The 27,880-nt window shown below is 45.9% G+C and overlaps 2 protein-coding genes across 6 annotated transcripts; one reads left to right on the forward strand and one right to left on the reverse strand.

Annotated features, from left to right (window-relative positions):
* Positions 1-881: 881 nt before the first annotated feature.
* On the reverse strand, positions 882-12,706 carry znf513a (zinc finger protein 513a). Of its 4 annotated transcripts, none has more exons than XM_061242155.1 (3): positions 12,674-12,706; positions 6,781-6,921; positions 882-2,563 (listed from the first exon to the last, which is right to left on the reverse strand). In XM_061242155.1, coding segments are annotated over exons 1-3 (1,824 nt in total). In that variant the 5' UTR covers positions 12,675-12,706. The 4 variants fall into 4 exon arrangements, with proteins under 4 accessions (XP_061098139.1, XP_061098137.1, XP_061098136.1 ...); XM_061242153.1 differs by lacking the exon at positions 12,674-12,706 and adding an exon at positions 10,025-10,170; XM_061242152.1 differs by lacking the exon at positions 12,674-12,706 and adding an exon at positions 9,544-10,170.
* tmem214 (transmembrane protein 214) lies at positions 11,160-27,880 on the forward strand. 2 transcript variants are annotated; one of them, XM_061242151.1, is made up of 17 exons: positions 11,160-11,469; positions 15,053-15,255; positions 16,619-16,769; positions 19,092-19,226; positions 19,780-19,862; positions 20,167-20,272; positions 21,052-21,133; positions 21,659-21,760; positions 22,040-22,181; positions 22,844-22,935; positions 24,123-24,171; positions 24,357-24,464; positions 24,667-24,784; positions 25,071-25,167; positions 25,711-25,879; positions 25,976-26,127; positions 26,403-27,880. In XM_061242151.1, exons 1-17 carry the CDS (start codon positions 11,319-11,321, stop codon positions 26,527-26,529), a joined length of 2,067 nt encoding a protein of 688 aa, XP_061098135.1. In that variant the 5' UTR covers positions 11,160-11,318; the 3' UTR covers positions 26,530-27,880. The 2 variants fall into 2 exon arrangements, with proteins under 2 accessions (XP_061098135.1, XP_061098134.1); XM_061242150.1 differs by having other exon boundaries at positions 25,711-26,127.

Here is a 27,880-nt window from a genome sequence, read left to right on the forward strand (position 1 = left end):
AGACGACAGGGACACACGTCTCAAGTCCCAACATTTCCATGAAAACATTCAGTTCCTTCTTCACAACCTGAAATGAGTACTATACACTGCATAAACAAATTCACCTAATATTCCACGTAGTTATGCCCCCTCCTGATTTTGCCTTGTGAAAAACAGATGCACTGACAGCACTTACATATCACATATCTTTAAAAAAGGAACAACAAAGACAAAAGGCAATATATTAAAAATATGCATTTCTAATGAAGAAATTACAATGTTTAAAAAATATAAATGCTTTATTTTATTTTTGTATACTTCATGCTTGAAATGTCAATTTTTCTTTATGGGAAATAAAACAACGGACTAATGTTCACATTTAATAACGCACAGCAGTCAGAAGCTACATGACTCCAGAACGGCTACACTGGCGCCCTCTGCTGGGCTGGTAGGAGTAGTGCGCCGCATCGGAGCTGCAGAGCAGGCAGGAGGCCGTAACTAGGGTAACGGAGACCTACACGGACCCTCTCCCCTCCCCCTCAAAAGGCAACAGACAGAGCAGAGCGTTCGCTCTGAAACATGTGCATATTTTACACAGACCAACACAGTAAATACACGCACCATCACGAAAGACGCTGGTAGCTTAAACAGACATTTTTTACGTCACATCAACCGAGTTAAAACATCTTCATAATCCTCCCTCAAATCATGAGCATGAATACCCCCCCAACACACACACACACACACACACACAAACACAGATATACACTTACACCCTCCTACACACACACACACAAACACACCTTCCAGTACATCACAACACCCATACGCCAATGTCCACTCCTCCCCTCGTCACACAGACACACACACCCTTCACCCCACCCCACACACCCAATACCCAGCTACACATCCTCCTCCTCCTCCTCCTCGTCCTCCTCCTCCTCCTGTTCGTGGTCGCCGGGCAGCTGCACCTTGACCCAGCCGCGCGCGTCGGCACCGTGCCCGTGCTTCCTCTGGTGCCGCTTGTAGTTGTCCCAGTGGCCGGTGGTGTAGGGGCACTCCTGGCAGCCGTACGGCTTCTCGCCCGTGTGCCGGAGCATGTGCCTCTTCAGGTTCATGCTCTGGTTGCAGCTGTAGCTGCAGACGGCGCACTGGAAGGGCTTGGCCCCCGAGTGGATGCGCTGGTGCCTCTTCAGGTTGGCCAGGTTGCCGCAGGCGTAGTCGCACAGGTGGCACTGGTAGGGCTTCTCGCCCGTGTGCACGCGGTGGTGCCGCTTCAGGTTGTCGAAGTGGGCCGAGGCGTAGTCGCACTGCGGGCACTTGTAGGGCTTCTCGCCGCTGTGCGTCTTCATGTGCCGCGCCAGGTGGTTGGGGTACTGGGTGGAGAAGGGGCAGAGGGCGCAGGTGAAGACCCGCTCGCCCGCGCCCCTCTCCCCCAGGCCGCCGGGCGACGGCTTGGAGAGCAGCTCCAGGGTGCAGCCGCCGCAGATCTGCGCGGACGTGCCGTCCTCGTCCTCCAGGACCGCCCCGCACAGACGGCAGGTGAAGGAGAACTGCAGCTCGGGGAGGGCGTCGGCCACGCCCCCGGCCACGCCCCCAGCATCCCGTGGCGGGTCGGTCCCTCGGTTCGGGGGGTCGCCGTGGCGATAAGAACGCTGAGAGGATTCCGCTGGTCCTTCCGCTGCAGGCTGCCCCTTCGCGTGCCTGTTCCGCGGGACACTGCTATTAGTGCGTGGCTCTGCCGCGTTACTGCCCTGTTCCTGCATGTTACGGCACTGTTCTGCCACGTTACTGCGTGGTTCTGCCGCGTTACTGCGGTGTTCTGGCATTGACACCCGCGGTTCTGGCATCTGCATGCGCGGTTCGGCCGTCTGCATGCGCGGTTCGGCCGTCTGCATGCGCGGTTCGGCCGTCTGCATGCGCGGTTCGGCCGTCTGCATGCGCGGCTCGGCCGTCTGCATGCGCGGTTCGGCCGTCTGCATGCGCGGTTCCTGCACGCTACCACGCTGTTCTGGCATCGGCGCGCGCGGCTCTTGCGAGTGCATGCGCTGGTGCCTCTTCAGGTTGCCCAGGGAGCTGCAGGCGAAGGCGCAGTGGGCGCAGCCGTAGGGCTTCTCGCCCGTGTGGATGCGCAGGTGGCGCTGCAGGTTGACCAGCTGCGCGGAGGCGTAGGCGCAGAGCGGGCAGCGGTACGGCTTCTCGCCGTTGTGCGTCTTCATGTGCCGCTTCAGGTGGTTGGAGTAGCGGGAGGAGAAGCCGCACAGTGTGCAGCAGTGCATTCTGGGAGGGCCGCCCGCACCTTCCTGCAGGGAGTCCTCCTCCTCCTCCTCCTCCTCAACATCATCGTCATCATCGTCGTCGTCATTGACCGGGGGGACGGGGTCAGAGCGCCCCCCCCACCCTTTCCCTCGGCCCCCGCAGCGGGGGCAGTACGGCCCGGCGAGGCTCAGCAATTGGCCGCAGTGCGTGCAAGCTCCGCCCCCCTCCTCCGGGTCACTTTCGGGGTCGTGGGTGTGGTCTGCCTCCATGCTGAGGGGTGTGAAGCACAGGGGGAAGTCCTCCAGACCAATCAGGTCGGCCGTGTCTGCAACAGGGAACCAATCACAAGCAACCAATCAGCTCGACTGTGTTTGCAACAGGGAACCAATCACAAGCAACCAATCAGCTCTTCCGTGTTTGTATTGGGAATCCATTGCAAGCATCTAATCAGCTGTGAGTAGGTAGCTGTGTTAGCAACAACGCCCCCCCCCCCGCCCCCAATCACAAGCTAATGAATTAGAGGGGACAAAGAGTCATTCATTTCTAACCAGACCTGCGTTCAAAACGGCGAACGTTAGCCAACGTTTACCGACATACTGAAACATTTCTCTGTTCGCCACGAACGTTAGCTAACGGTAGCTAACAGTTTGAAAAGGTAGCTAGTGCGCGAGGATAAAAACGGTTGCTGATGGGGAAAACGCAGAGAGAAAAAAATGGACAACGGTTGTTATAACTTCTCAAACTAGAGACTCTGATGAACTGGAACTGAACTAGAAATGCCAGTGTAGCAACTGAAAGAAATATATATTTTAGCTTCATTAAACAGCACAATTGTTTTCAGCAGCGCTTAACATAATGGGAGTTGTTTCTCGGTACTAAATTACTACATTAGCATGGCTGCTAATGAGGCAACACAGTACGTTAGTACACTGGGGCATCACAGGTAACGATTCAATTAAACAACAGTATTATTCATTTGGAACATTATCAATGTCTCTGCTGTATTTTCTGATCGATTTCATGCTACCTTGTGAATAAAAGTATCCATTTCTTTCAAAAAAAGAATTACTTCTGAATCCAAACTTTTTAAATAGTGTGTGAATATATAATACTCCTGCAAGAATACAAAGACATTCATATCTACATACACACAAATACATAAATGTTCATACCTAACAAAGAACCTCGACAATTCTAAATCATAAGACAACGGTCAAATATTTCGTGATATTCAGACATTTATTTGAATCACTGTCAATTGCCAACTTATTAACACATTTACTCAACATCCAAGTCGGTACAAACATGCACTACAAACTAGAGCAATGGGCTTTCTTTAGCCCACAGAGCACAGAAACATTTCACATTTATATCATAATAAAAAATATGTTTGTGGTTATACTTACCAATGAGCTGGAGACTAAATATTGTATTGCCACTGAAGTAAAAATGTTGTTTATCGTCTTATTTTGTGAAGTCTCTCGTGCTATAGTGGGGGAAATGAAGAGCAGACAAAGAGGGAAATGGAGGGATAAGAAAGGGAGAGTAGAGAGAGAGAAAGAGTAATGTATGGATAAGAGCAGGCAGAGAAAGAGGGGAAATGAAGGGATAAGAGACAAAGACCGTAGAGGGGAACCGAGGGAGAGAACGAGAGAATGGAGGAGAGAAGGCAGAGTGGAGTAAACTGCTCCCAGCTGCAGAGGAGAGAGACTGAGGAGGACCCAGCCAGAACCTGGCCTTTTATTGAGCTGCTGAAACCTGCCTGGATGATTACCAGCCTAATGATAATGATGATGATGTTGATGATGATGATGATGACTGCGCTGGCCCAGAACATGATGATGATGATGATGATGATGATGATAATGATGTGGAGGAAAATGATGATGATGATGATGATGATGATGATGATAAACGCTTTGCTATAATGGTGTCCTTGATGATGTCTTGATGACCTTTCTATAATAATGAAGGCTTTCTTTTTTTTCTGCTTTGAGGCCATTCTTTTGAGCAGAGATTTCACTAGAGGACAGAGTGCAGGCTCAGATACATTCCCACCCATTTACTGCCAGAATAATAACAACAGATACGAGCTCAATCAAACGTCTTACAACAAACACAGGGAAATGTACAATGACGCACTGAAATGCTGCGCTTGTGTTATATAAAAAGCTGTTTCCCTTGGGTCAAGAAATTATATTAAAAAACATATTGCTCTGTTCACACAGAGACTTTCTGTAATACTTATCTTCAGTGTCTTGAAAAAATAGGGGAAAATATCTGCACATACTATGACTATTTTTTGTTTATGACTGCCCATTATTATATTATCCATGTTATTATGGATTTGATGCTTTTTCAGGAACTTACGTTAAAGATTATAGCATGTGCTCAATGACTAAAATGAAAAGGTAAATGTCTTTGGACTGAAATAACATGGATCGCAATGAACTGCCTGCTCCTACGGACATTTAATTCCAGAGCTCTGCGTTCTCCGCGCCCCTCTGTGTGGAAAACACAGTCAAATGCTTTGCGCTACCATTAAAGTAAATTAAATCCTCTTATGCATTTTATAAATAAATCAGTATTGTGTTATGATGGCCCCACCCTTCTCAGCCTGTTCTCTCTCTTTCTAGCTTACAGAGTAGGCCTTTGTTCAGGTGTTGTTCATTTGAATGATTGCCCAGTGGCCAACATAAGTGTCATAGTGTATTTCTTCTTTTTCTTTTTTTTGGCAACAGCTTTTTCAAAATTTATATTATCAGACCAGTAGAGCATTTAATTTCTTAACTGATTAATGCTCGTCTCTCAATCTTCAATCCTATCACTTTAATTAATGTGTGTAGCATTGGAGACACGTTCCCTGCTGTCTTTAGAGGCTATGCACACACAGACATGCATGTGAAGGAAGTGACATATGGACAGGGTGACAATGTTTCCCTGGCAACAGCATGTATCCTGGAAACCTTTCCATGCATCTCCTTCAGCTGGTAGTCAGTGGTATGATGAGCTCCGTGCTATAATAATAATAATAATAATAATAATAATAATAATAATAAGCTTTATTTATATACCAGCTTTCATACAGAGATGGAGCTCAAAGTGCTTCACATAATGCAGTGAATAAAAAAAGAATAATAACAAGGATAGGAAATAACAAAATAATAATAAAAGTAGCATGTGAAAATAAAATTAAAAATACATAAAAAACAGCTAAATAAAATGGTAAATGTGGGTGGTCCACAGTTTTAGGGCATAGTGGGTAAAAGCTTCCTTCTCCGCTTTTTTTGGGTAATGCAATGGCTACATAAAAGACCAGCATCACAGGACCTAACGGCTCTTGCTGGGTGATAAAATGTCAGGGAGCTTTCCCCACCCTGCTAATGTTCCCCTATAGCCCTGCTTTACCCACCCTGCTAATGTTCCCCTATAGCCCTGCTTTACCCACCCTGCTAATGTTCACCTATAGCCCTGCTTTACCCACCCTGCTAATGTTCCCCTATAGCCCTGCTTTACCCACCCTGCTAATGTTCCCCTATAGCCCTGCTTTACCCACCCTGCTAATGTTCACCTATAGCCCTGCTTTACCCACCCTGCTAATGTTCCCCTATAGCCCTGCTTTACCCACCCTGCTAATGTTCACCTATAGCCCTGCTTTACCCACCCTGCTAATGTTCCCCTATAGCCCTGCTTTACCCACCCTGCTAATGTTCACCTATAGCCCTGCTTTACCCACCCTGCTAATGTTCCCCTATATCTCTGCTTTACCCACCCTGCTAATGTTCCCCTATAGCCCTGCTTTACCCACCCTGCTAATGTTCCCCTATAGCCCTGCTTTACCCAACCTACTAATATCCCCCTATAGTTCTGCTTTACCAAACATGCTAATGTTCCCCTATAGCCCTGCTTTACCCACCCTGCTAATGTTCCCCTATAGCCCTGCTTAACCCACCCTGCTAATGTTCCCCTATAGCCCTGCTTAACCCACCTTGCTTATGTTCCCCTATAGCCCTGCTTTACCCACCCTGCTAATGTTCACCTATAGCTTGGCCTTACCCACCCTGCTAATATTCCCTATAGCTCTGCTTCAGCCAGCATGCTAATGTTCCCCTATAGCTCTGATTTAGCCACCCTGCTAATATTCCCTATAGCTCTGATTTAGCCACCCTGCTTATGTTCCCTATAGCTCTGATTTAGCCACCCTGCTTATGTCCCCTATAGTTCTGCTTCAGCCTGCATGCTAATGTTCCCCAATAGCTCTGCTTTACCCACCCTGCTAATGTTCCCCTATAGCTCTGATTTAGCCACCCTGCTAATGTTCCCTATAGTTCTGCTTCAGCCTGCATGCTAATGTCCCCCAATAGCTCTGCTTTACCCACCCTGCTAATGTTTCCCTATAGCTCTGGTTTAGCCACCCTGCTAATGTTCCCTATAACTCTGATTTAGCCACCCTGCTAATGTTCCCTATATCCCTGATTTAGCCACCCTGCTCATGCTCCCCCATAGGCTTGCGTTAGCCTCCTCCTCTCTCCTCTCACTGACCTCCTTCTGCTCCTCTCTCCGGCTCTACGATTTGGGGCTCAGTGTCATTCTCGTCAAACTGCAGGTGTCGCCCCAACAGGAAGTCACTTTCCAGGACAAAGCTCGCTGGATCGGCAGCAGCTACACCATCTTCAGAATCCACTGCAATCAGAAAACATTACGACCACACACACGCACACACGCACACACGCACACACACGCACACGTGCACATACACACACAAAATATTTATTATATTACCATCATCATCATCAACAAGGGTTGCTCTGAAGTAGAGAAGGAGGGTACATTAGTCTAAAACAAGAGCCTCCCCTCTGTGTGCTGCACTGTCAGCTTTCAATTCTGTAAACTGGGAAAACTGCAGAAATGAGCTGCTAAAAGTCTCCTAACCACCATCTACCTTTGGACTTCATACTTCTCTACAGTCACCCCTGTTGGTGATTATTATTATTATTATTATTAGTGATTTAATTTTTTATATCATTCATTTTTGTTCAGAAACACACCAGCATGAATGTGTTACTTTATTATTTTATATTATTTTCTTCAGAACAGGATCACCTGTAAACTCCATGTATTCATGCGTTAATGAGGGTATCCCGTCAGTACAGCTCAGAGCTTGGGACAAAATCTTTCCAGAAATTATTTTGTAATTTTGTGCATATTGGTGTACTCAACAGGTCTGAGAAAGCTGTGCAATATGTTTGGAGTCAATAGACAGTATGACTTCAAATGCACTCTACTGTCCCCTCAAGTTAAAAGACAAACTGAAATATGGATCCAAACCAAGATTGGGCTCTGTTCCATTTCAGTTCAGTCATTTCTGGAAATAAATGGATATTAATTTGACTAATTTAACGATTGACCAATAATGTTTTTTCCCCCAATTCATTTGAAATTTCCAATTCGATCCTGAATTGTCTGTAGTGAAATGGAACCCTCACTCTGGTTCAAACATTCATGAAAGCTCAGGTGATGCTTCAAATGTTTGGTGAATAAGACTCTGAATTTCTGGTATCACCTTACAATAAGGGTACATGAATTGGCATTAATTAATGTAGTTGTTAACCAACTACTGAGAAGTCAACTTGTACAGATTTATGTATTTGTACATCATTGATTCATGTTAACTACATTAGTGAATGCCAATTCATATCGGAATGAAAAAACAGTTCATATATTCGTTAATGGTTAACGAACTAAGTTTATCCTATGGTTTGCTAATGTATAAATATTCATATAACTAATACATTAGTTAGTTGTTAACAAATTCATCAACAAATGAAAAGTTAATGTCATGCTTAATTAATGCATTTGTACGTCAATTAATTCGTGTTAATAACTGCGTTAGTCCATGCCAATTGATGTACTTTATTGTGTGTGACGGAATTCTTAATGGATTATGTGCTATACCTCCAACCACAATGGGATGAGTGCCATTTATACAGCAGCTTTTCATATACAAATTCAACCTCATCCAGATAATTAAAATGTTTTCACTTACATTACAGGAATTACATTGAGCATGCGTTCGTGACGCCTGTGTAGACGGCTGCAATGTGCTAAACGAAGCAGAACTCGGCGGCCAGGCTTTTAACAGGGACAGGGACACATATAAGAGCACATATATTTTAACTTCGCTTCACCGGTCACTTCACAGCGGCTTTTAGGGGTGATTTCAAGATGTTGCTAATCACCTTCAAAATATTGTATTTGTGAGCATCTGTCACTCTACAAGACCGGCCACCCTCATGGCTGTCTAAAGCGAGTCTCAGTTGAAAAGGAAAGGCGATCGTGCCTTTTCTACGATTGCACCCAGGCTCGAACAGAGCTCGGAAATAACACGTCTTTAGAAGATGTACAGAAATCTCTATTTGATTCAGTTCAATACATATTAGACGCTGTCCAGCAGGTGGCGCTGAAAGGATTTGGAATCCAGAGCCTACTTAACCCCCAACACACCTATCCATCAGGACATTATGAAGTTGCTCCCTCGTCCGGTCATTTCAGCGACACTAAGTAGCTTTTTATCGTCCGTGTGCGATTTCTGTCACATTGCTTTCACCTATCCATACTTGATCAGTTCAGTTCACGGACTGGGCCTTGACGTCGTTTGAAATTCAGAGAAGATTTAAATATGATGGATAGGTTAATGTCGCGTATCTAATGTTCCGTGAGTCCAATTTATTTCACTAACTCCGCATAAGCTACCAAAAGTGGGCTCTTGTAATTTTAAGATGCCCCAGCAATGTTGTGAAACCTGCTGCTACGGAATCCCAGGCCTCTTTAACTAGCGTTACTGTGATACTAGTCGGGAAAGGGCGACTATGCACTTTAGAAGACATTTTTGTGTCTCAGATATTTTTGAGTGTCTTATCAAATGGCAACCTGTGTTGTTTTACTTAATCTGAATCAGAAACAAAAGGTCCACAGAAGTTACAAGGGTACGTACGTTTACGTTTTACTGGCGCTGACATCAAGCCAGTAAATACCAATGTTGCTTGTCGAAATCAATGCACGTACCAGCAAACCGGTAGTCTACGTGTATTGATCTTTGTCAATAAATGAAAATGTCCTCTGGTGCTTTCTCTTGTATTCGTTATCATTAAAGTGCATTAACGTTACGCAGTCATAAACAATATCGCATCTGTGGCGATAATTTGCCTTGAAGACCAGGCCTGGTTTTCTTGTGAAGCGAAGAACTTTTGCTTTCTAAGGTGCTGTGTCCAGATTGCAGAATTGAACGAGATTGACAATACTCACATTTTACAGGTTGCGGATTCAACTGTTTTCTTCTGGGCATTTTCCAGCGAGCTTTACGGTTTTGCAAGCTCTTCGGGAGAGTACTGGCCAAAACTATCAGCTCATCGTTTTCGATTGCTAGCTAGCTAGCCATCCCCTGCTCCTTTTTCTGTACACATGGCTAACTAGCTAGCCTATCCACCAGCTAGCTAGAGAGCATTCACCAAAAAATTAAACCACTAGCTAACTTAGCTAGTTCACAAGCCTATAGCTAGTTGGCTATATCAACGGAGATGTCAGGGCCATATCACATTTGACAGTCATAACAGCAGCAGTTTCCCGATGACACGGTAAAACAGTAAGCAGGCCAGACTCAATGATCTAGCCATATATATGTATTTAACATAACTTATAAGCTTGTTATACTTGACTATCAAGCTATGTAGCTATAGCTTGCTAGCTGTGTATTTTAGATGGTGTAACGTTACTTAAACAGATTTACTTCATATTCCGTACATCCATTTTCTCGCGGACAATCGCTAGTAACATTCGGTCCTCAGTCTCGGTTTTCGCACAACAAAGAAGACAGGCCATTAATGAGCTTTTTTCAAAATTTAATTGATTTCCATTGTATACATTCTCTTCCGCTGTTTAACTCATGTATTTCCGCTTCCTCGTACATTTCCCGTCTGTCACTTCCGATGTTTGGCCACACAGTACTTGTGGCCTTAAAGGGAAAGCGCACCAGCCAAATGGAAGTTGTCCTATTTATGAATCGCAACGTTTAAAAGCATACTTTTATTGACACAATGGCAAGAAATAAGCCCTAAAAGATGTAATAGCTTACTGTTTTCGCCTCTCATTTTCAGCTAAATTTGGACTGAGCGCATAGGTCATATTCTGGGTTTAAGTTGCATACGCTAAACATTTGCACATTTTTATATACATTTTACCAGTTGCATCTAGGTTTCACCAGGTCTCAAAAAGAACCATAAAATGGCACTTCCATACCAACAAACTATTTGGAAGGGTGGCACAATGACACTGAGCACAATAAACAAAACCAAGCATCTGGAGTTGGATGTCATTGGAATTATGACTAAAAGAGAGTGTTATGGTCAGATGAGACATTGAAAATGTATTCATGGTGTATTCATGGTGTATTCATGTGTTGCTTGCACTTTAAAAGCTAAGATTTTGACAGATCTTTCCAGAGGATGAGGGATGGACACTCCACCTCCCCCCCACCATCCCGCAGAAGCTTGCAAACCCCTGCGGTTACTGGAGGTATTGCAGTTTATTGAGCCCCGAAAAAACACATTTTCCAATTTAAGTCCATTCAAAACTATTAATTTACCCTGGCGAAATTATACTACTTTGTATAATTGTAATAAAATGTCTTCACACTGAACTAATTATTCACCAGAAACGATTTTTTTTCCTGAGCTGCACAGAAGGAGATAAAAGATTTTTTAAATTCCTATTCATCCCTTCACGTTTAGGTACTCAAATGCTCTGGTGCCAAAAAAAGCCCCATAGTGGCTGCATACGCCACTGAGTATGGACCCATCTGGTCTGAGGAAGACTTTCAGAAGAATAAACGTTCATATCTGACGTCATATGGCAAGGAGACGTGGCAAAGAGACGCTTAAATCCTCAGACTCCGTCAACCAGGCGACCATTGTTTCCTCGCATGCAACCGCACAGCGGAGGAGGAAGGGGCAAAAAATATATATATAGTCCAACAGACACGAAAAGGACTTTTCGTATTATTAGTACACATTTAGATTTAAGCAATGGCTTCGGCTGGGAATAATGGCTCCGTTGGCAAGTGGGAAGTCGTAAAGAAAAGCAAAAAACCCAACGGTGGAAAGAATCCATCTGACAAGAAATCGGGTGGAAGGAAAGCTCTGAGCGAGTCTAACCTCCCCAGGATTGACCCGGCTCGTAAGTGGAACATGTCACAGAACTAGCCCCGAATTATCCTATTTTTATCATTCATTTTTGCTTCGTAAAATCACTTTGAATGGATTTGTATTAGAGCTAACTTAGCTACTTCCCGAATTAACTTTAGCATCTAGCTAGCTTGTATTGTAGGTAATTGATTTTTGTTCTTAACTCAATTAACGTGCATTAACATACATTACATTTACTTGGCTTATTAGCGTTGATTAACAATACAGATTTAGCTAGAGCTTGATTATTTATTTGCTGGAAATGCTGCCCAGTGTTTTTGGCTAGTGCCAGATGGCTAACTGTTTAGCGGTAAACAGCAACAAGAGTTGACAAACGACTAGCCAACGCCGCTATGATAGCTAGCCTAACGTTAGACCTTAGCTAAAGAAAATCTGTCTTGGCTACAGACCATTGATGGATATTTTAATTATCCATTTTAATTATCCGACTTGGACAACGTTCTTGTTGTTTTCGGGACGTAGTGTTGTTTTTTTGACACTGCTGGTTAACCTTAGATTTAAATAACTTATTTAATGTGTTAGCCGTCAAACTGGTTAAATCAGCTTGCGTGTTGGTTTGAAAGCTAACGTACGCTAAATAACATTAGTATGCTAGCCTAGCTAATATTTGCTAGCTAAAGCTAAGAGATGGCTCGCTAGCTGTACATTTGACAAGCTGCGTGCACGTTGTTATCATATTTTTTTATTTGTTTTAATTGGCAATTGTAACTAGCTAGGCTAGCTATCTAGTGTAAACTGGCACAAACACGTATCCGCGTTGATTGAATGAAAGTATATTTGCAAGCGGTCCAAGTGTCAGTTGTGCCATGAGGGTAGCTAACTACAGTGGCATGGTATCTTCGTTAGCATGCTTCTGTACTAGCTATAACTACGTGGCTGTCAGTGTAACCCCGAGTTCCCTTTTCAGATCGTGCAACGAGAAGTATTCTTTTCTTTCGATGTTCCCCTTTGAAATGGCTGACTAATCTAATAGCTGGCGACCACTGGCATCTTTTTGCGTAGTATGTGTACACGGCTAATGTGTGCAGTAAAGACAGGATTGTCCTAACTGCTCCGTGTATAACTTTAAAGTGGTTAACATGTTCTACAATTTTCTGTAAGTGTAATGTTCTTTTATGGCAACAATGTGAAAGGGTTGTCGTTGTTACGTTTTAAGTTCGGCGTAGTAGACGTACTAACTTTACTCCTCTGGCCTGGTAGTTCGTAGTCCACCCGTTTTGTCTTTTTCTTCTTTTTTTAACGTTTGAATCTGCTTTGTGTACGCTGCCAATTATTTGATTAACAAGCTTGCTTTATGATTGGCAGTCAGATATCGTTGGGTAATCACAAGTATGAAGTTCAAAGTTTCTTTATCTTTTTTTTTTGGCGATGTTGCCTTAATGTTACCATGGCACTCTGTGTACAGGGTAGCAATCTTGCAGAATTGCCCTTGAGTTATAAATAACCAACCTGTTACTGAGGGAGGAAAGTGCTTAATCAACTTAGATATTTAGTTTTAGAAATCCTGTAGCCTTTAGCGCGGGAAGCCTATACTCTTGTGCAGTTTCATACTTCTGTGAATGTTGACCTCACAGGAACTGCATTGAGGGGGATAAATCATTTCGAGATTTACAAAGCACAGTCTCATCGCACGCCAAAGGCGTTTTGCAGATCAAAATTTATTTCCCCTTCGTCTGCCGCGAGCATAATTCATTAGCAGGTTTGACTATCCATGGCAACGTTGTTACTCATAATACCGGTACAGCAAATGTCATGTGTGAAAATGTATTGTGTTAGTTAGATTTTTTTTTAAACCACCCCTTCCCCCTAAGGACTTCAGGTTGCTACGGGCATTTGCCTTTACAACAGTTTGCCGATTGAGTGAACAACACTGAAGTCAAAACGCGCAAATTTCACCCTCAACCTCTGAAGATCGAATGACATGTTTATAGAAATACCATTTGCGTCGACAGAAATGATATCGATCTGAATGGAGAGTTAACTTTGGCTTTTCTAAAAATAAACTGTATATGTGTAATCTATAGGGCTCCGCGTTTCCCACAACTTGTTTTCGTAAGTAGTAATTTGAGCTCCTTTCACCTTAAATGCTGCCGTGGTCGTTTTGCATTTCAGCATGCACTGCTCTGAGCGACAATATGTGAGATTCCGCAGATCATAGGCAGTTATTGTGGTCAAGGTTTGCCTGCTAAAAATAAGCAACATACACATTCCCTCATCGAAAGAGAGACAATGGCACGCAAGACCTGTCTTCCTTTTATTGTTGTGAACTTGGCGTTGAAGTTGTTTTTTAATGATCTAACGTCGTTTTTGCGAGTAAGTAGGGCATTCCAGTTCACGGAGGCGGTCATCTTGGAAGGCCAATATGCCCTGGATTCCAAGTTGACAGGCAGTTCTTCAAGTCAAAAGTAGTTGTCATCAACATAGGTATGAAAACCTTTTACAATAATTTAAAAAAAAAAAAACGATAAGTGAAAATAAAATACAGACCTCAGGTATAGACCAGTGATAACCACGCATGCGTGTGCATGTTGTACTGAAAAGTAAACCATCAACAAGTAAAATAAAAGAAAAGAAAAGTAGGGCGAATTCGCATTCAGTTTTTCCCCCATGACTTCTCCGGGTAAATTAGAAAATACTGATTTAATTAACTTTTTTCAGACCCTAAACGGTTAGGCCTATTTATTGTCAAACATTCTCTCCTGCTTTACGCTGTCAAGAGTGTTGTCAGAAACCTCTGTTTGTGTGCTTGGCATACCCGTGTCCTTAGGGTCCGAAGGTCGGTCGTACCGGATTTATCACGAAACACACCTGTACGTTGCATGCGTTTTCACACACATTTTGAATCTCCGCTTTGGAAACGGCTGAAGCCAGGCCTACACAAATAATGCAAACAGGCCTGCGTAGTTGAAGCGTTCCTACCGAGCGCATGGCTTCGTTTGATCTGTTATTTCTCGGAGCAAAATAAGATCACAAAATCAGCTCTTGTCTTTCCGAATAAAGTGTGACCGACGTAACTCCCCACGCTGGTTACATCAGGGGCCTTCGAGCTGTGCTGCCCTTTCGCCAAGAATCCTCTATCATTTCCGAGTTTGTTTGCATTTATTTGTTTGGCAAGACGCTTTTGTCCAAAACAACTTAGACAGGCAAAATGCCAAGAACTGGCTGTGCAAATGAGTAATAAAATATCAAAGCGCTAGAATGTCCAGAATAGTCAGCAATGCTACAGCCGTCTAGTGTGAATACTTAACATGTAGCCTATAACAGCATCTGGAACAAGAGGGTGATTTCAAAACTTAATGCGATGCCTCTTACCAGTCCAAAAGATGTAATTTATGGCAGATGTGACAGTTGGAGGTGAAATTACTTGGACGAATGAGAGCAGGGAAGTGGTGCAATTCTGAGTTATGATAGTATGTTAGAGAGCAACACGAGCTTGCTAAATTCTGGGTTAGAGGGGACTCCAGAACTAGGCTTAAAAAAAAAAAAAAAAAAAAAAAAATTTAATCGGGACCTTTCTCCGCCGCTAACACTCTTTTTTCCGACATTCGACACAGCGCCACTGAAGATGTCGGAGACTATCTACGAGGGCTTCGAGAAGATTGCCAAGAAGCAGAACAAGGAGCAGGTTCCCCCGACGACAGGCCCGGAGCCTCCCGTCAAAAAGGCCAATGCCGCAAAACAGCAGAAGAAGTCCCCCGCTAACGCCGGCTCCCAGGGCCCCGTCCAGTTCAAAACGCTGGAGGAAGCAGTGAAGGCGGTGAGTCCTCCAGCTCCTCTCTCACTCTCTACCTCTGTCTCTATCTCTCCGTCTCTCTTCATTCTTCTGCTTCCTTCTCCCTCTTCTTCTGTGGTTCCCCACCCCCTCATTTCAGGGGAATGTGCGCGAAATAACATCTCATGCTGTTCACTTGCAGTCTAAAGCACTGGAGGGGGCTGTGAAAGCATTGACTCGCACCTCTGACCTGAAAAAAAAAAAAAAAAGGTCCGTCTCATTTCAAGACTATTTTAGTCTTGTACTGAGACTTGTAATGAGGATATTTTCTCAAGTAGAAAATATCAGCTTGATTTATATCACTGTTTGCTTGACGAGTGACATTTTCTTCACCCCTTTGGGAAACCTTGAAATTAGAAACTTGTTGGTAACTTGTTTGTCTTTTTGAGGAAATGACTACTAGAAATAAGAATTTTAAGTTTAAATATAAGAGTAATACTTGCTGAGAGACTTATTTTTGGGTTTTTGCAGTGTTCTCACTTCCCTTTTCTGTTCCGTTTCCTCACCCCCTCATTTCAGGAGAACGAGCGCAAAATAACCTCTCACCCTGTAAACTTTAATCACTTTAAAATTCATTCAAGGGGAATTCAAAATTTTTAATTCCCCTTGAATGAATTTTAAAGTGATTCCAACACATTGGCTGTCCAGAACTCGTCGAATAATGTGAAAAAGAGTGAACGTTAAGCCAGCACACCTGGACAGGCTGTTCAGTCCACCAAAAAAAAAACGTTTTTGTTTTTACACTTAGGGATTCCTTCCTGTGGATATTTGCTTTGTAAAGGTGCAGAAAAATATCTCTTGTTTTCAGTTGTGATGGGTAATTTGCTCAGGGTGGAGCTGCAGCTTTTCTGAGAAACTGCCCCTGTTGTCACAGGGTTCAACTGCCGCTGGTCCTCTGTAGGAAAATGGGCAGATGGAGGAAAAAACAAGTGTCCCTGTTCAGCCCTGTAGAGTGTCAGCGATGTGGGTATTTCAGTGTAATTCAGCTGGGGAGGTCTATGTATGAGTAACTTTGTATTTAACTGGGGGGGGGGGGGGTCACTGTATTTCAGTATAATTTAGCTGGCTGCGTCACTTTCAGTATAATTTAGCTGACTGGGTCACTGTGTTCCTGTGTCTCTGTATTTAACTGAACTGGGTTTCTCTGTATTTAACTGAACTGCTGGTCTCTGTATTTAACTGAACTGCTGGTCTCTGTATTTAACTGAACTGCCGGTCTCTGTATTGACTGGGGGTCTCTGTATTGACTGGGGGTCTCTGTATTGACTGGGGGTCTCTGTATTGACTGGCGGTCTTTATTGACTGGGGGTCTCTGTATTGACTGGGGGTCTCTCTCATCGTCCTGCAGTTGGATATCTCAGAACTGCAGGAGCAGCTGGAGATGAGCCAGAGCCTGTTCCCGGAGAACCCCTCTGTGTGGGTGAAGGACCTGGCCGGGTACCTCAACTACAAGCTGCAGGCCCCTGAGGGGGACCCCACACTCAGCAGCCACAGCTACGGTCAGTGTCCCCGAACCTTCTTCACAACTTCTCATTCACCCAGTCAGACACACACTTGCACGCCAATGGTTGGCTGCCATGTCAGCCCACCAACCAGCTCGTCATGTGTCTTGCTCAGGGACACAGGGATCGATCCGGCAACTTTCCCACTGCCAGACGACTGCTCTTACCGCCTGAGCCAATGAGACGACTGCTCTTACCGCCTGAGCCAATGAGACGACTGCTCTTACCGCCCGAGCCAATGCCACCCCATTATGCTCCAGTCTGTTGCATTCAGTGACAGTGCATTCCATTCTATTGCACTACATTACATTCCAGTAAATTGCCTTCCTTGAGTACCCCTGAGGCTACATTGTTACATCACTTTACGTTACTTCACTTTGGTTTGGTGTTAACAAGTATTTATTTAGCAAGTATATAATTTTCATCACCAATTTCAATGAGTGACAGGTAAAGGATTAAATGTATCTCTAGCTCCAGGTGCTTGCTCTCGCGCTCTCTCTTCCCCTCTTCCCCTCTCTCCTTCTCTCCTTCTAATGTGAATGTGGCTTGCATGCGTTTGCCTGCGTGGGCGGACACATGCATGGGCATGCGAGTGCGTGCTTGTGCCTCTTAGCTGTGTGTGGGTGAATTGGTGATACATCTGTCAGGGATGCGGTTTTGGTGGTTTGGAATCGTGACACATGGGGAAGTATTTCGCTGCTATTATAAGTGAAGTGAAACTGGAACTCGTATTTTGGGTGGTTTCTGGGCCTTCAGCCCCGGGGGGTTTTGGTTGGTCTTTGAGCTCAGGCAGACGGCGCCTTTGTCCTTTCCTCTCCAGGGCCTTACGTGCAGCTCGCCCAACCTGTCCGTGTGCACATGGAGTTCAGGGAATTACTGATGACGAAATATCTTGTAGCCTTTAACCTAGTGGCTAGGGTACATGACTGGGACCTGGAAGGTTCGTGGTTCATGCCTCAATTCAGCCCCCTTGAGCAAGGCCCTTAACGCTGCATTGCTCCAGGGGGGATTGTCCCCCCCTGCTTAGTCTAATCAACTGTCGCTTTGCATAAAAGCGTTGGCTAAATTAGTTTTAATTATTTTAGTCATTTCTTTTTCTGTGTTCTCTCTCTCTCTGTGTCGCTGATAAACCGACGTGCTCTTGGCTCACTGAGGCCAGCAGGTTTTGTTAAAAATAATGAAAGGAATGACTGGTTCTTTGAATTCCTGTTTCCTCCCAGACTGAATTGCTTCTGTGTTGGGAATGTTAACACTTCCAGTAAACATCCAAGGTCAAGCCCAGGCATTAAACAGCTACTAATTACTAAATTCTTTCCTTAGTAGATGCCATTGGCTAGAGATTACAACTTTATCCACGTACACAATATCTGTTTACTCAGCCTGGTGTTCTATGGAAGCAGTTGGTTTAACTGGTTAAAGTTGCAGTGACCGGATACCACAGAGATTTTAATTATCCTGATTTAACGTACTTTGGTTTTACACTTCCTTTTTTTTTTTTTTTTTTTTTCTGTGTTAAAGTTCAGTCTATTTTAAAGCTACTTTAGTTTTTGATATTGTTGTATTGTTCCTGTCCGTAGGGGTGGAGCTAAGGGGGGTATGATGGTGTAAACTTTTCCGGCCACTATCTGGGTCTTCTATGCAGAAATCAGTGAGCCCCTGCTGTAGCATTAGCGCCTTCATTAGCACAGGGTCCAGGTTACGCTGATGCCGTTAGCGCCTTCATTAGCACAGAGTCCAGGTTACGCTGATGCCGTTAGCGCCTTCATTAGCACAGGGTCCAGGCTACGCTGATGCCGTTAGCGCCTTCATTAGCACAGGGTCCAGGTTACGCTGATGCCGTTAGCGGCTTCATTAGCACAGGGTCCAGGCTACGCTGATGCCGTTAGCGGCTTCATTAGCACAGGGTCCAGGCTACGCTGATGCCGTTAGCGGCTTCATTAGCACAGGGTCCAGGCTACGCTGATGCCGTTAGCGGCTTCATTAGCACAGGGTCCAGGCTACGCTGATGCCGTTAGCGGCTTCATTAGCACAGGGTCCAGGTTACGCTGATGCCGTTAGCGCCTTCATTAGCACAGGGTCCAGGCTACGCTGATGCCGTTAGCGGCTTCATTAGCACAGGGTCCAGGCTACGCTGATGCCGTTAGCGCCTTCATTAGCACAGGGTCCAGGCTACGCTGATGCCGTTAGCGGCTTCATTAGCACAGGGTCCAGGCTACGCTGATGCCGTTAGCCTTGAGGAGCGTTCGCGGCTTCATTAGCACAGGGTCTCTGTGTGCCGTCTAGCTGAATGTGTGTGGTTTCTGTGCACTGTCCCTGCAGATTACCCATACTGCCTGACCAGTAAGGAGCTGAGAGGCATCATTAAGGGCCTGCTGGTGAAGTGCAGTGCCACCCTGCAGGACTTCTTTGACCACTGCATCTACACCATGCTGCGCGAGCTGGACAAGGCGTCTGGTGAGCTTCTGCTCCTGCCCCAGCCCGCCCCGTCCTGCCTCGTCCTGCCCCGTCCTGCCCCAACCCACCCTGTCCCGTCCCCACCCTGCCTCACCCCCACCCCCCCACCCCCCCTCCATTAGGGCACTGAAATGACCTGCAGTATATTGCAAATGGATAGTTGAAATGCGTGTTTGTGTAAAATGTCACACACTGTTAAAATGGAACATCACCCTAATACAAGGGGTCAGAAACGCTGGTCCTGGAGAGCCGCCAGGTGCTGCTGACCCCTGCCTCAAATTAAAGTCACAACAGGTCATTTCAGACTTCTAATGGTCAACAAACACCCTCAAACCACATCGCTGTTTGTCCCTCCCCCTTCTCTGTGAACGCGCTGACGTTGACAACAGTGGTCTTGTAACAATGCTGTAACCCAGAGAAGGTGGGTGACTTCAAAAGCCTCTTAAAACCCACCAGCCTGATTTTGGTCTTCGGAGGGATGTTGTTGCCATTGGTTCCAGCTGTCCCCTCCCCCTGTTCTGGAATAAGGTGACCTCTTCCCTCTCTCTGACAGGGGAGCCTCTGCACGGCTACAGGATCTGCATTCAGGCCGTCATGCTGGACAAGCCCAAAATAGCTACCCTCAACCTCGGAGAGGTGAGTGTGACACTGGGAGTACACACACACACACACACACACACGTACATAAGCATGCCCATCTTTCGTGGCTGTCATCGTAAGGTCTGTTTCATTAAGGCAGTTTGTGTAGCTGTACATTAGAACTATGAGCTGGAACACTGCCATAAGCCCCTGTGACCTGAATGTGAATCAGGAATCTGACACCAGTTACTCTTACTGAGGAGTTTACACTGCTCTCTCTCTCTCTCTCTCTCTCTCTCTCTCTCTCTCTCTCTCTCTCTCGCTCTCTCTCGCTCTCTCTCTCTCGCTCTCTCTCTCTCAGCACCTGGAGCTGCTCCGGTCCCATCAGAACCGGCCGGTGAAGTGCCTGACCATCATGTGGGCTCTGGGCCAGGTGGGCTTCTGTGACCTTAGCCAGGGCCTGAGAGGTGAGTGAGCTGTGCCCTCTTTAGCAGCCAAAAAAGCGCTTTGTTTTTATTTTTGAAGCTCGTTTCCTGGGCCTGCACTAGCTCCAGCCTCCCCTTTCAATGTCAGTCAATGGTACTAATACGGTCAAAATACAAAGTCAATAGGTGTTATTCAGCTTTCTGGCGCCCTCGCCTGGCCGCACTGAGGTACTGCACCAATCAGCTGCATCAGGTTCCCAAACCGGCCCCGGTGCCATAGCCTTCGCTCGGAAGGGACGATACCGTTTCGCCCTTCCCCGATAGAAAGCGTGCGCAGGATCGATGACCCCTCCGACGCCCTGCCAGTTTGGAAACCGCACGCGAGACAAAATGTGCGGTCGTTGCAACCGCTACCTTTGGGTCACTTTCACAATGGCGGCCGGCAGCGGGAGACGGATTGCGTCAGTGGACTCGCCGTTGCACTAGTGCGCGCAGCCTAATCTCTGCGTAGGAGTTTTGGGCCTGTTTTAATGATGTTTGTCTGAGAGGAGCTGAAAGATACAGGCCACTGATGTTTCGAACGCTGTTTTCGTCACAGTGACTGACGGGTTTTTGGACACCGTATTCTGGTGACTGACATTTTCTAATGTATGGTGACTGTTTGTGGTGACTGGCGGATGCTTTGGACACAGTGTTTGTGGTGACTGGTGGATGTTTTGGACACAGCGTTTGTGGTGACTGGCGGATGTTTTGGACACAGTGTTTGTGGTGACTGAAGGATGTTTTTAGAGTAACTAACGCTCTTTTCTTCCTGGTTCCAGTGTGGCTTGGCATCATGCTGCCGGTGCTGGGAATGAGGTCTCTGTCATCTTATGCCATCGCTTACCTGGAGAGGCTGCTCATGTGAGTCTTAACACTGAGTGTGGGACAAATCTGTCTCTCTCTGTCTCTCTCTGTCTCTCTCTGTCTCTCTCTCTCTCTCTCTCTGTCTCTGTCTCTCTCTGTCTCTCTCTCTCTCTCTCTCTCTCTCTCTCTGTCTCTGTCTCTGTCTCTGTCTCTGTCTCTGTCTCTGTCTCTGTCTCTGTCTCTGTCTCTGTCTGCCTGCCTCTCAGAGAAATCGATTAAGAAACGGCTGGCTTTCATTTACACATCTGTTGTGTAATGGGTACAGAACGTGATCGTGCACTTTGGCCCCTTTTTTTTTTTTTTTCCCTCTCCTCTTTTGAAATTGCTTGTGTGTAATTCACAGAGATGTTTTTAATTGCATGGCTGTGCTGAGTTTTTGTCTTTAGGTTGCACGCTAACTCACTGTGTTTGTGTCTTTAGGTTGCACGCTAACCCACTGCGTTTTTGTCTTTAGGTTGCACGCTAACCCACTGTGTTTGTGTCTTTAGGTTACACGCTAACCCACTGTGTTTGTGTCTTTAGGTTGCACGCTAATTTGACGAAAGGCTTCGGTATCATGGGACCAAAGGAGTTTTTCCCGCTGCTGGACTTCGCCTTCATGCCTAAAAATGCACTTTCACCCAGGTAACGCCCTTTGCAGTAATATGGGTAATTATTAAAATACAGCTTTCAGCCATTGCTGCTGAGGAGTATATTCGCTTTATTTAGTCCAAGAAGTCTGCTCCCACATACAGCTGTACTCCTATGTTTTCCATGTTAATATATTCTGAGCGTGATCGTTCTTCCCCGTGTGGCCCAAAATGAAAGTTTCCCCCAGTCCAGTTCTCACACTCAAGTCCAGGACGGCCAATCAGGAGCTAGTTTAGGCCTTGGTCCGTGAGTGTAATCCCTGTGGCGGTTTAGCCTGCAGGACCAGCTCAGGCGGCTCTACCCGAGGCTGAAGGTTCTGGCGTTCGGCGCCAAACCCGAGGCCACCCTCCACACCTACTTCCCCTCTTTCCTGTCCCGAGCCACGCCCCACTGCCCCGACGACATGAAGAGAGAGGTGAGTCCAGGGCCCAAACTCTGCCCCTCTCTCTGTTAAACTCCGTTACTGTGGCTCTCTCTCGCTCTGTTAAACTCAGTTACTGTGGCTCTCTCTCGCTCTGTTAAACTCAGTTACTGTGGCTCTCTCTCTGTCTGTTAAACTCGGTTACTGTGGCTCTCTCTCGCTCTGTTACACTCAGTTACTGTGGCTCTCTCTCTGTCTGTTAAACTCGGTTACTGTGGCTCTCTCTTGCTCTGTTACACTCAGTTACTGTGGCTCTCTCTCTGTCTGTTAAACTCAGTTACTGTGGCTCTCTCTCGCTCTGTTACACTCAGTTACTGTGGCTCTCTCTCGCTCTGTGTTAAACTCAGTTACTGTGGCTCTCTCTCTCTCTCTCTCTCTCTCTCTGTTAAACCCTCACACGGTTACGTTCACTCTCTCTCACGGTCATTCTGTCACACTTAAACTCAGTGCACACTTTCACTGTCTGGTCTGTCAAACTGTCGCAGTCTCACTGCCACAGTCTTGGCATCACATGATGTCCCTCTGTGTGCTGCGTACAGGTGTGTACAGGTAAAGGCTTGATTTCCCTCTGTCTGCTGGATGGTGCATTTGGGTTGAGGTGGGGTTCCTCGGGTGTGCGCTGGTCTTTGGGGTCATAGCGCTGTTTTTTCCTGCAGCTGCTGAACAGCATGACTGAGTGCCTCTCAGTGGACCCTCAGAGCCTGGGAGTGTGGAGACAGCTGTATACCAAACACCTGCCCCAGTCCAGGTGAGAGACGCACCTGTTACCTGAGTGACCCGGGTACCCACTCCCAGACACGCAGACGCACGTACGCCCACATCTGCACAAGCACGGACACAGACAGACACCCAGACGCATGCACACACACTTTCTCACACACACGCACACACACACACACACGCATGCACACACACGCGCACACACACGCTCTCACACACACACACACACACACACACACACACACTCTCTCTCTCACACACACACTCTCACACACACACACACTCTCTCTCACACACACACACACTCTCTCTCACACACACGCACACACACACGCACACACACACGCACACACACACGTACACACGCACACGCTCTCACACACGCTCTCACACACGCTCTCACACACACACACACACACACACACACTCTCTCTCACACACACACACACACTCTCTCTCACACACACACACACACACACACTCTCACACACACACACGCACTGTGTGATCCTGTTGTGTTGGCTGTTTCCTAAGCCAGGCTGTCCCACTCAAAGAGGCTTTGTTCTGTTGCTAACAGGGAGGCTTTGCAGCCTCTGCAAACTAAATAACCCCCCCACTCACACACACACGCTCTCACACACACACACACTCACACAAGCACACACACTGTGTGATGACTGGGGACTGTTCATACCAGGCCTGCTCTCAGTGGGCAGATCAGCCGGCTCTGTTACACTTTCTACTGTAAACCCAGGGGGCGTAAAGGGGTCAAAGTTCAGTATTTCCACACTGCCACAGGAAAATAAAAACAGTGTTGTTTTTGTTCCAAGGCCATAAAATCAGGGTTTTAATTGAGTGTTTTGTGAACACTGAATGTTTTTACTAATTTTTCTTTTCTTCTGTGTCCAATTGAACAAGGCCTAGTTCTGTTTCTGTGACCCATTTTCCAAATTGTACAATGTCATTTATTGCTGCAGGGACTTTTTAATCAAAGTAATGTATTAATTTCTTGGACATTGTCATTCTGAATTGGGTCGTTCATTTTAAAACCTAGGCCCTGGGAAACTAGAAATTTTGACCTTAAATGTCCTTCAATGTAGCACTCTGAAATATTGTAAGTAGTGATACTTTGTAAAAATAATACACCAAGTAGTGGCTTGTTTTGTATTGGGCACTTAATTTTACAACTTATTTTCCTGCTGTTGCTTTTTGCAGCCTGCTGCTAAATAATATACTGAAGTCCTGGAACACTTTACCCCCAAAGGTATGTGTTGTGCGTTTCTTTCACAGTGCTGTTCTACATTCACTGCTAATAGCGCTGTATTATGTGACTGTCAGCAGTTGGTGTTTGTTACTGTCAGCTGTTGACCACCAGAGGGGGTCAAAGGGGTGGGACTGGGATATCAGATTGTCCTTACACTTTTTTTGGTTTTGTTTTTGTATTTTCAGCTGCGCAGAAATCTTCAGGAGACGGTCCAGTCGTTTAAAGTCACCAATGAGGAGATGATGTCATCGGCCAGCTCTCCGGAGGTTTTGGAGTGCAATGAATTGTGCAATGTAAGGGTCCTGTGCAAGGCCACAAAGTGCCACTTTGGCTCACGTTACGCTGGCAGCTACACCGGGGTACACCCAAGGCTCGTTTACTGGTTGATTAGGGTCACAGCGAGGTGTTTTATATAAGGACACAATGACTTGTAGCTTAAATGTTGCATCATGTACATTTTCGAAAAATATCTTATTTTCGTTCTCTCTTTCTCAGAACCTGCAGCAGAAGATGAAGGGGCGGGGCTTCCCCTGGTCCCGCCTCCTGATGGCCATGTTGGTTTTTGCCACCGGCTTTCTCGTTCACGATGTCCGGTCCAACGGCTCATTCAAAGGTCTGTACCACTTTTGGTGTCACACAGGGGGGGTGGGGTCCTGGGGTCACAGGGACTGTACCACTCTTAGTATCACAGGGGGGGTCCTGGACAGTTTCAGGGACAGCTGGTTCCGGTTTTTGCCTGAAAAGTTTTTTTGTTTTTTTTTAAAGCAGCTGAAACCAGCATACGCTGGAGGGCTGGAGTTTAAGAAGCCTGCTATGCCAGAGTGTCAGGGCGACCGGTTAACGCCTTGCCCCGTTTTTTCGGAGAGGTGACTGAACTCTGTCTTTGCACTCGCTTTCAGCCTCCACCACAGCGAGGTACCTGGAGCAGTCGGGGCTGGAGTCCATATCCCAGCATGCCTGGAGCAAAGTCTCCCACTACTCCCAGGAAGGAATCAGGTCAGCCACCCAACAAGTGCACGTCACACCCTAAAGCAGGGATCGTCGAATCACGGTCCTCCAGGGACCAAGTCCTGCTGCCACCGCTGTCTCCGGAGGGAAGACAGTCCGGCCAATCGGTAGCACTAATTCTTCAGTTCACTAACCCGGGAGAAATGAAAACCAGGGCCGGATTTTTTAATTCAAGGGCTGGATTTGATGATCCCTGCCCTAAAAGGTAGTCCACAGCCAGGTTTTTGCCAGTGCTGTTTCACGTGTAGAATGTATTGTAACGGTTAAACTGTTGACCTAGTTCAGCAATCACTAAAACCGAAGGTTTGCGAAGCCGCGAAAAGGTTTCCATTTACTTGGAAGACAGTCGAACTTAATTGAATCTCAGAAGTTGGCCGTCTTTGCGAAGCTTTAGTTTAAATGTCAGATCATGTAAATGGCTTAAGTGAACAACGCCGGACGTTGGTGTCGAAGCCACACCGTCTTCTTCTGGTGATTTTTTTTTTTTTTTTTTCGTCTCCTAATGGCACACGTCTGTCTGTCCTCACACAGCTGGCTGGAGACGAACGCTCCGTATTACTACGCCGAGGCTGCGACCACCGTCGGGCCCATGCTGGACGTCGCTTGGGAACGGACGAAGATCGCGGCAGTCTTCGTCACAGAGCAGTGTTCCGACACGATCGTGTGGGTTAGAGAGAACGTGCCGCGGTTCATCGAATGGGTAAGGGGAGACGACGCCAGCCGTGGGAATCGTGTCGCGCCGCTGACCGAACGGATTTCATACCGGCACGTTCTTTCTTCGTTCTCCTTCTTTCAGGTCGTTGCCAACATCCCAGACAGTGTGTTCCAGTTCCTGGAGTATCTGAAGGAGCTTCTGCTCTTCATCCATCAGAACTATCTCCTGCCGTCTCTGGCATACGTTAAAGTTTCGTTGGAACACGTGTGGCACATGTTTGTAGAGTCCTGCGAGTAAGTGGCAAAAAACCCGCTTTGTAGCGTTTTGTTGGTGTGTAAACGTTACCGGTATTTTAAAGTCATGGATTTGCTGAAATCGATTAGCGAAGTTTGAAGCGAAGTGCATTTTATAAAGCAGATATAACAGGTCGATTTGTGTTTTCAGTGTTTATATATTACCCTATTCTTAGTCGTGGCTTAATTGTGACGAAGTAACATCTTGATATATCTCTGTGAATTGCCTTGTCGACATTTATGAGTCATCCTGTCTCTCTCTCTCCGTTTTTTAGTGGTGAAGTGACGTTACATTGTGTGCAGAACCACGTGATATCCATCTCCAACTCCACCTGGATATACATGCAGGACACCACCATGGCCATTAAGAACTGGGCCGTGGAGTTGGTGTCCAACTCGTGAGGAGGGTGTTGCTCAGAGACTGCTTGTGTTCGCCCCAACCAGGGACCTGCGCTTTTTAAACCGTCTAATCCGCATCAAGAAGGACTTTTTCTCTGAAAGATGGAACAGACACTTAAGACTTTTTTTTTTTTTTTTTTTTCTTTGTCAAATTGCATGACATTTTATATCACAATTGTTTTTCTACAGAAAAATTCTATCATGTATGGGTGCACAGGTGTTTTCCTGTTTTTGTTGTTGTTTCTTTTTTCTTTTCTTTTTTTTACAGAGGTATTCAGGTAACCAGTGTTATTTCAGAATTAATTGTCATGTGGGAACAAACTTGGACAGCTTCCAGTGGTTCTGAAGATATTTAAGTGTAATCTGCAAAAAAACAAAAAAAACAAACCAGGCTCACTGAAGCCAATCACTTTGGTAGGTGTGTCTGAGTTTGTGCCTGACTGAAATGCTAAGGCTCTAGCACACAGGTGTCAAACTCCAGTCCTGGAGGGCCGCAGTGTCTGCTGGTTTTCGGGTTGTTCCCGGCACCTGTGGTTCATTTAAGTCTTTAATTGGCTAAAGAATCCACACACCTTGTTCTCAAGGCCTTAATTGACAGCTGATTGAAAGGCAACCACAAAGACCCGCAGACACTGCGGCCACCTGGGAATTCAGTTTGACACCCCTGCTCTAGCAGCAGACTGTTCAGGTGTGTCTTAGTTTGTGCCTGACTGAAATTAGAAGGCTCTAGCAGACTGTTAAAGCTTGCCGTCCTGGATCAAGTCTCGCGCTTCAGCTATATGAGCCATGCAAAATCGGAAGGTGGACACTTCCTTTGTGCCTAGCTTCAAATCCAATTTCCTTAATTCTTTTACTTTTCTTTCTTTTAGAAAATGATAATAACATTTATAAATAATGTGTTTGTGTATGCCTGTCGTGAAAGAGCACTGGACTATGGACTACTACTGCTGCTTAATATTAGAGACCCATTTTTACTTGAACATCAGCCGTTTTCTGATGTGGGGTGAATTGACCTACCTCCTTTGCGGATTAGATCTAGGCTTGATTCTCCTCTCCTAGGTCCGCTGCATAAAGTTCATTGACCATACCTGACCCCTGACCTTTGACCCCCCTCCCCTGATCTGCTATGGCATGCAGTTTCCGAGGAGAGGAGAGGAGAGGAGAGGTGTGTGTGGAACCCAGAGCAGTGCAAGAGACTATTTTTAAGTTTCAGCCCTGTTGAGAGAAGGCTGAGTGTGTAAGATGCTCTGGTCAAAACCAATAAAGTAAAATTCTAAAGATCAGCCTGAACGGTGAGCCAATTTGTGACATTGTACATGTAAGATGTTTATAAATAAAAACTGTTGAGCCTGAA

This window comes from Conger conger, chromosome 5 (genome assembly GCF_963514075.1).
Source record: "Conger conger chromosome 5, fConCon1.1, whole genome shotgun sequence".
Classification (NCBI taxonomy): domain Eukaryota; kingdom Metazoa; phylum Chordata; class Actinopteri; order Anguilliformes; family Congridae; genus Conger; species Conger conger.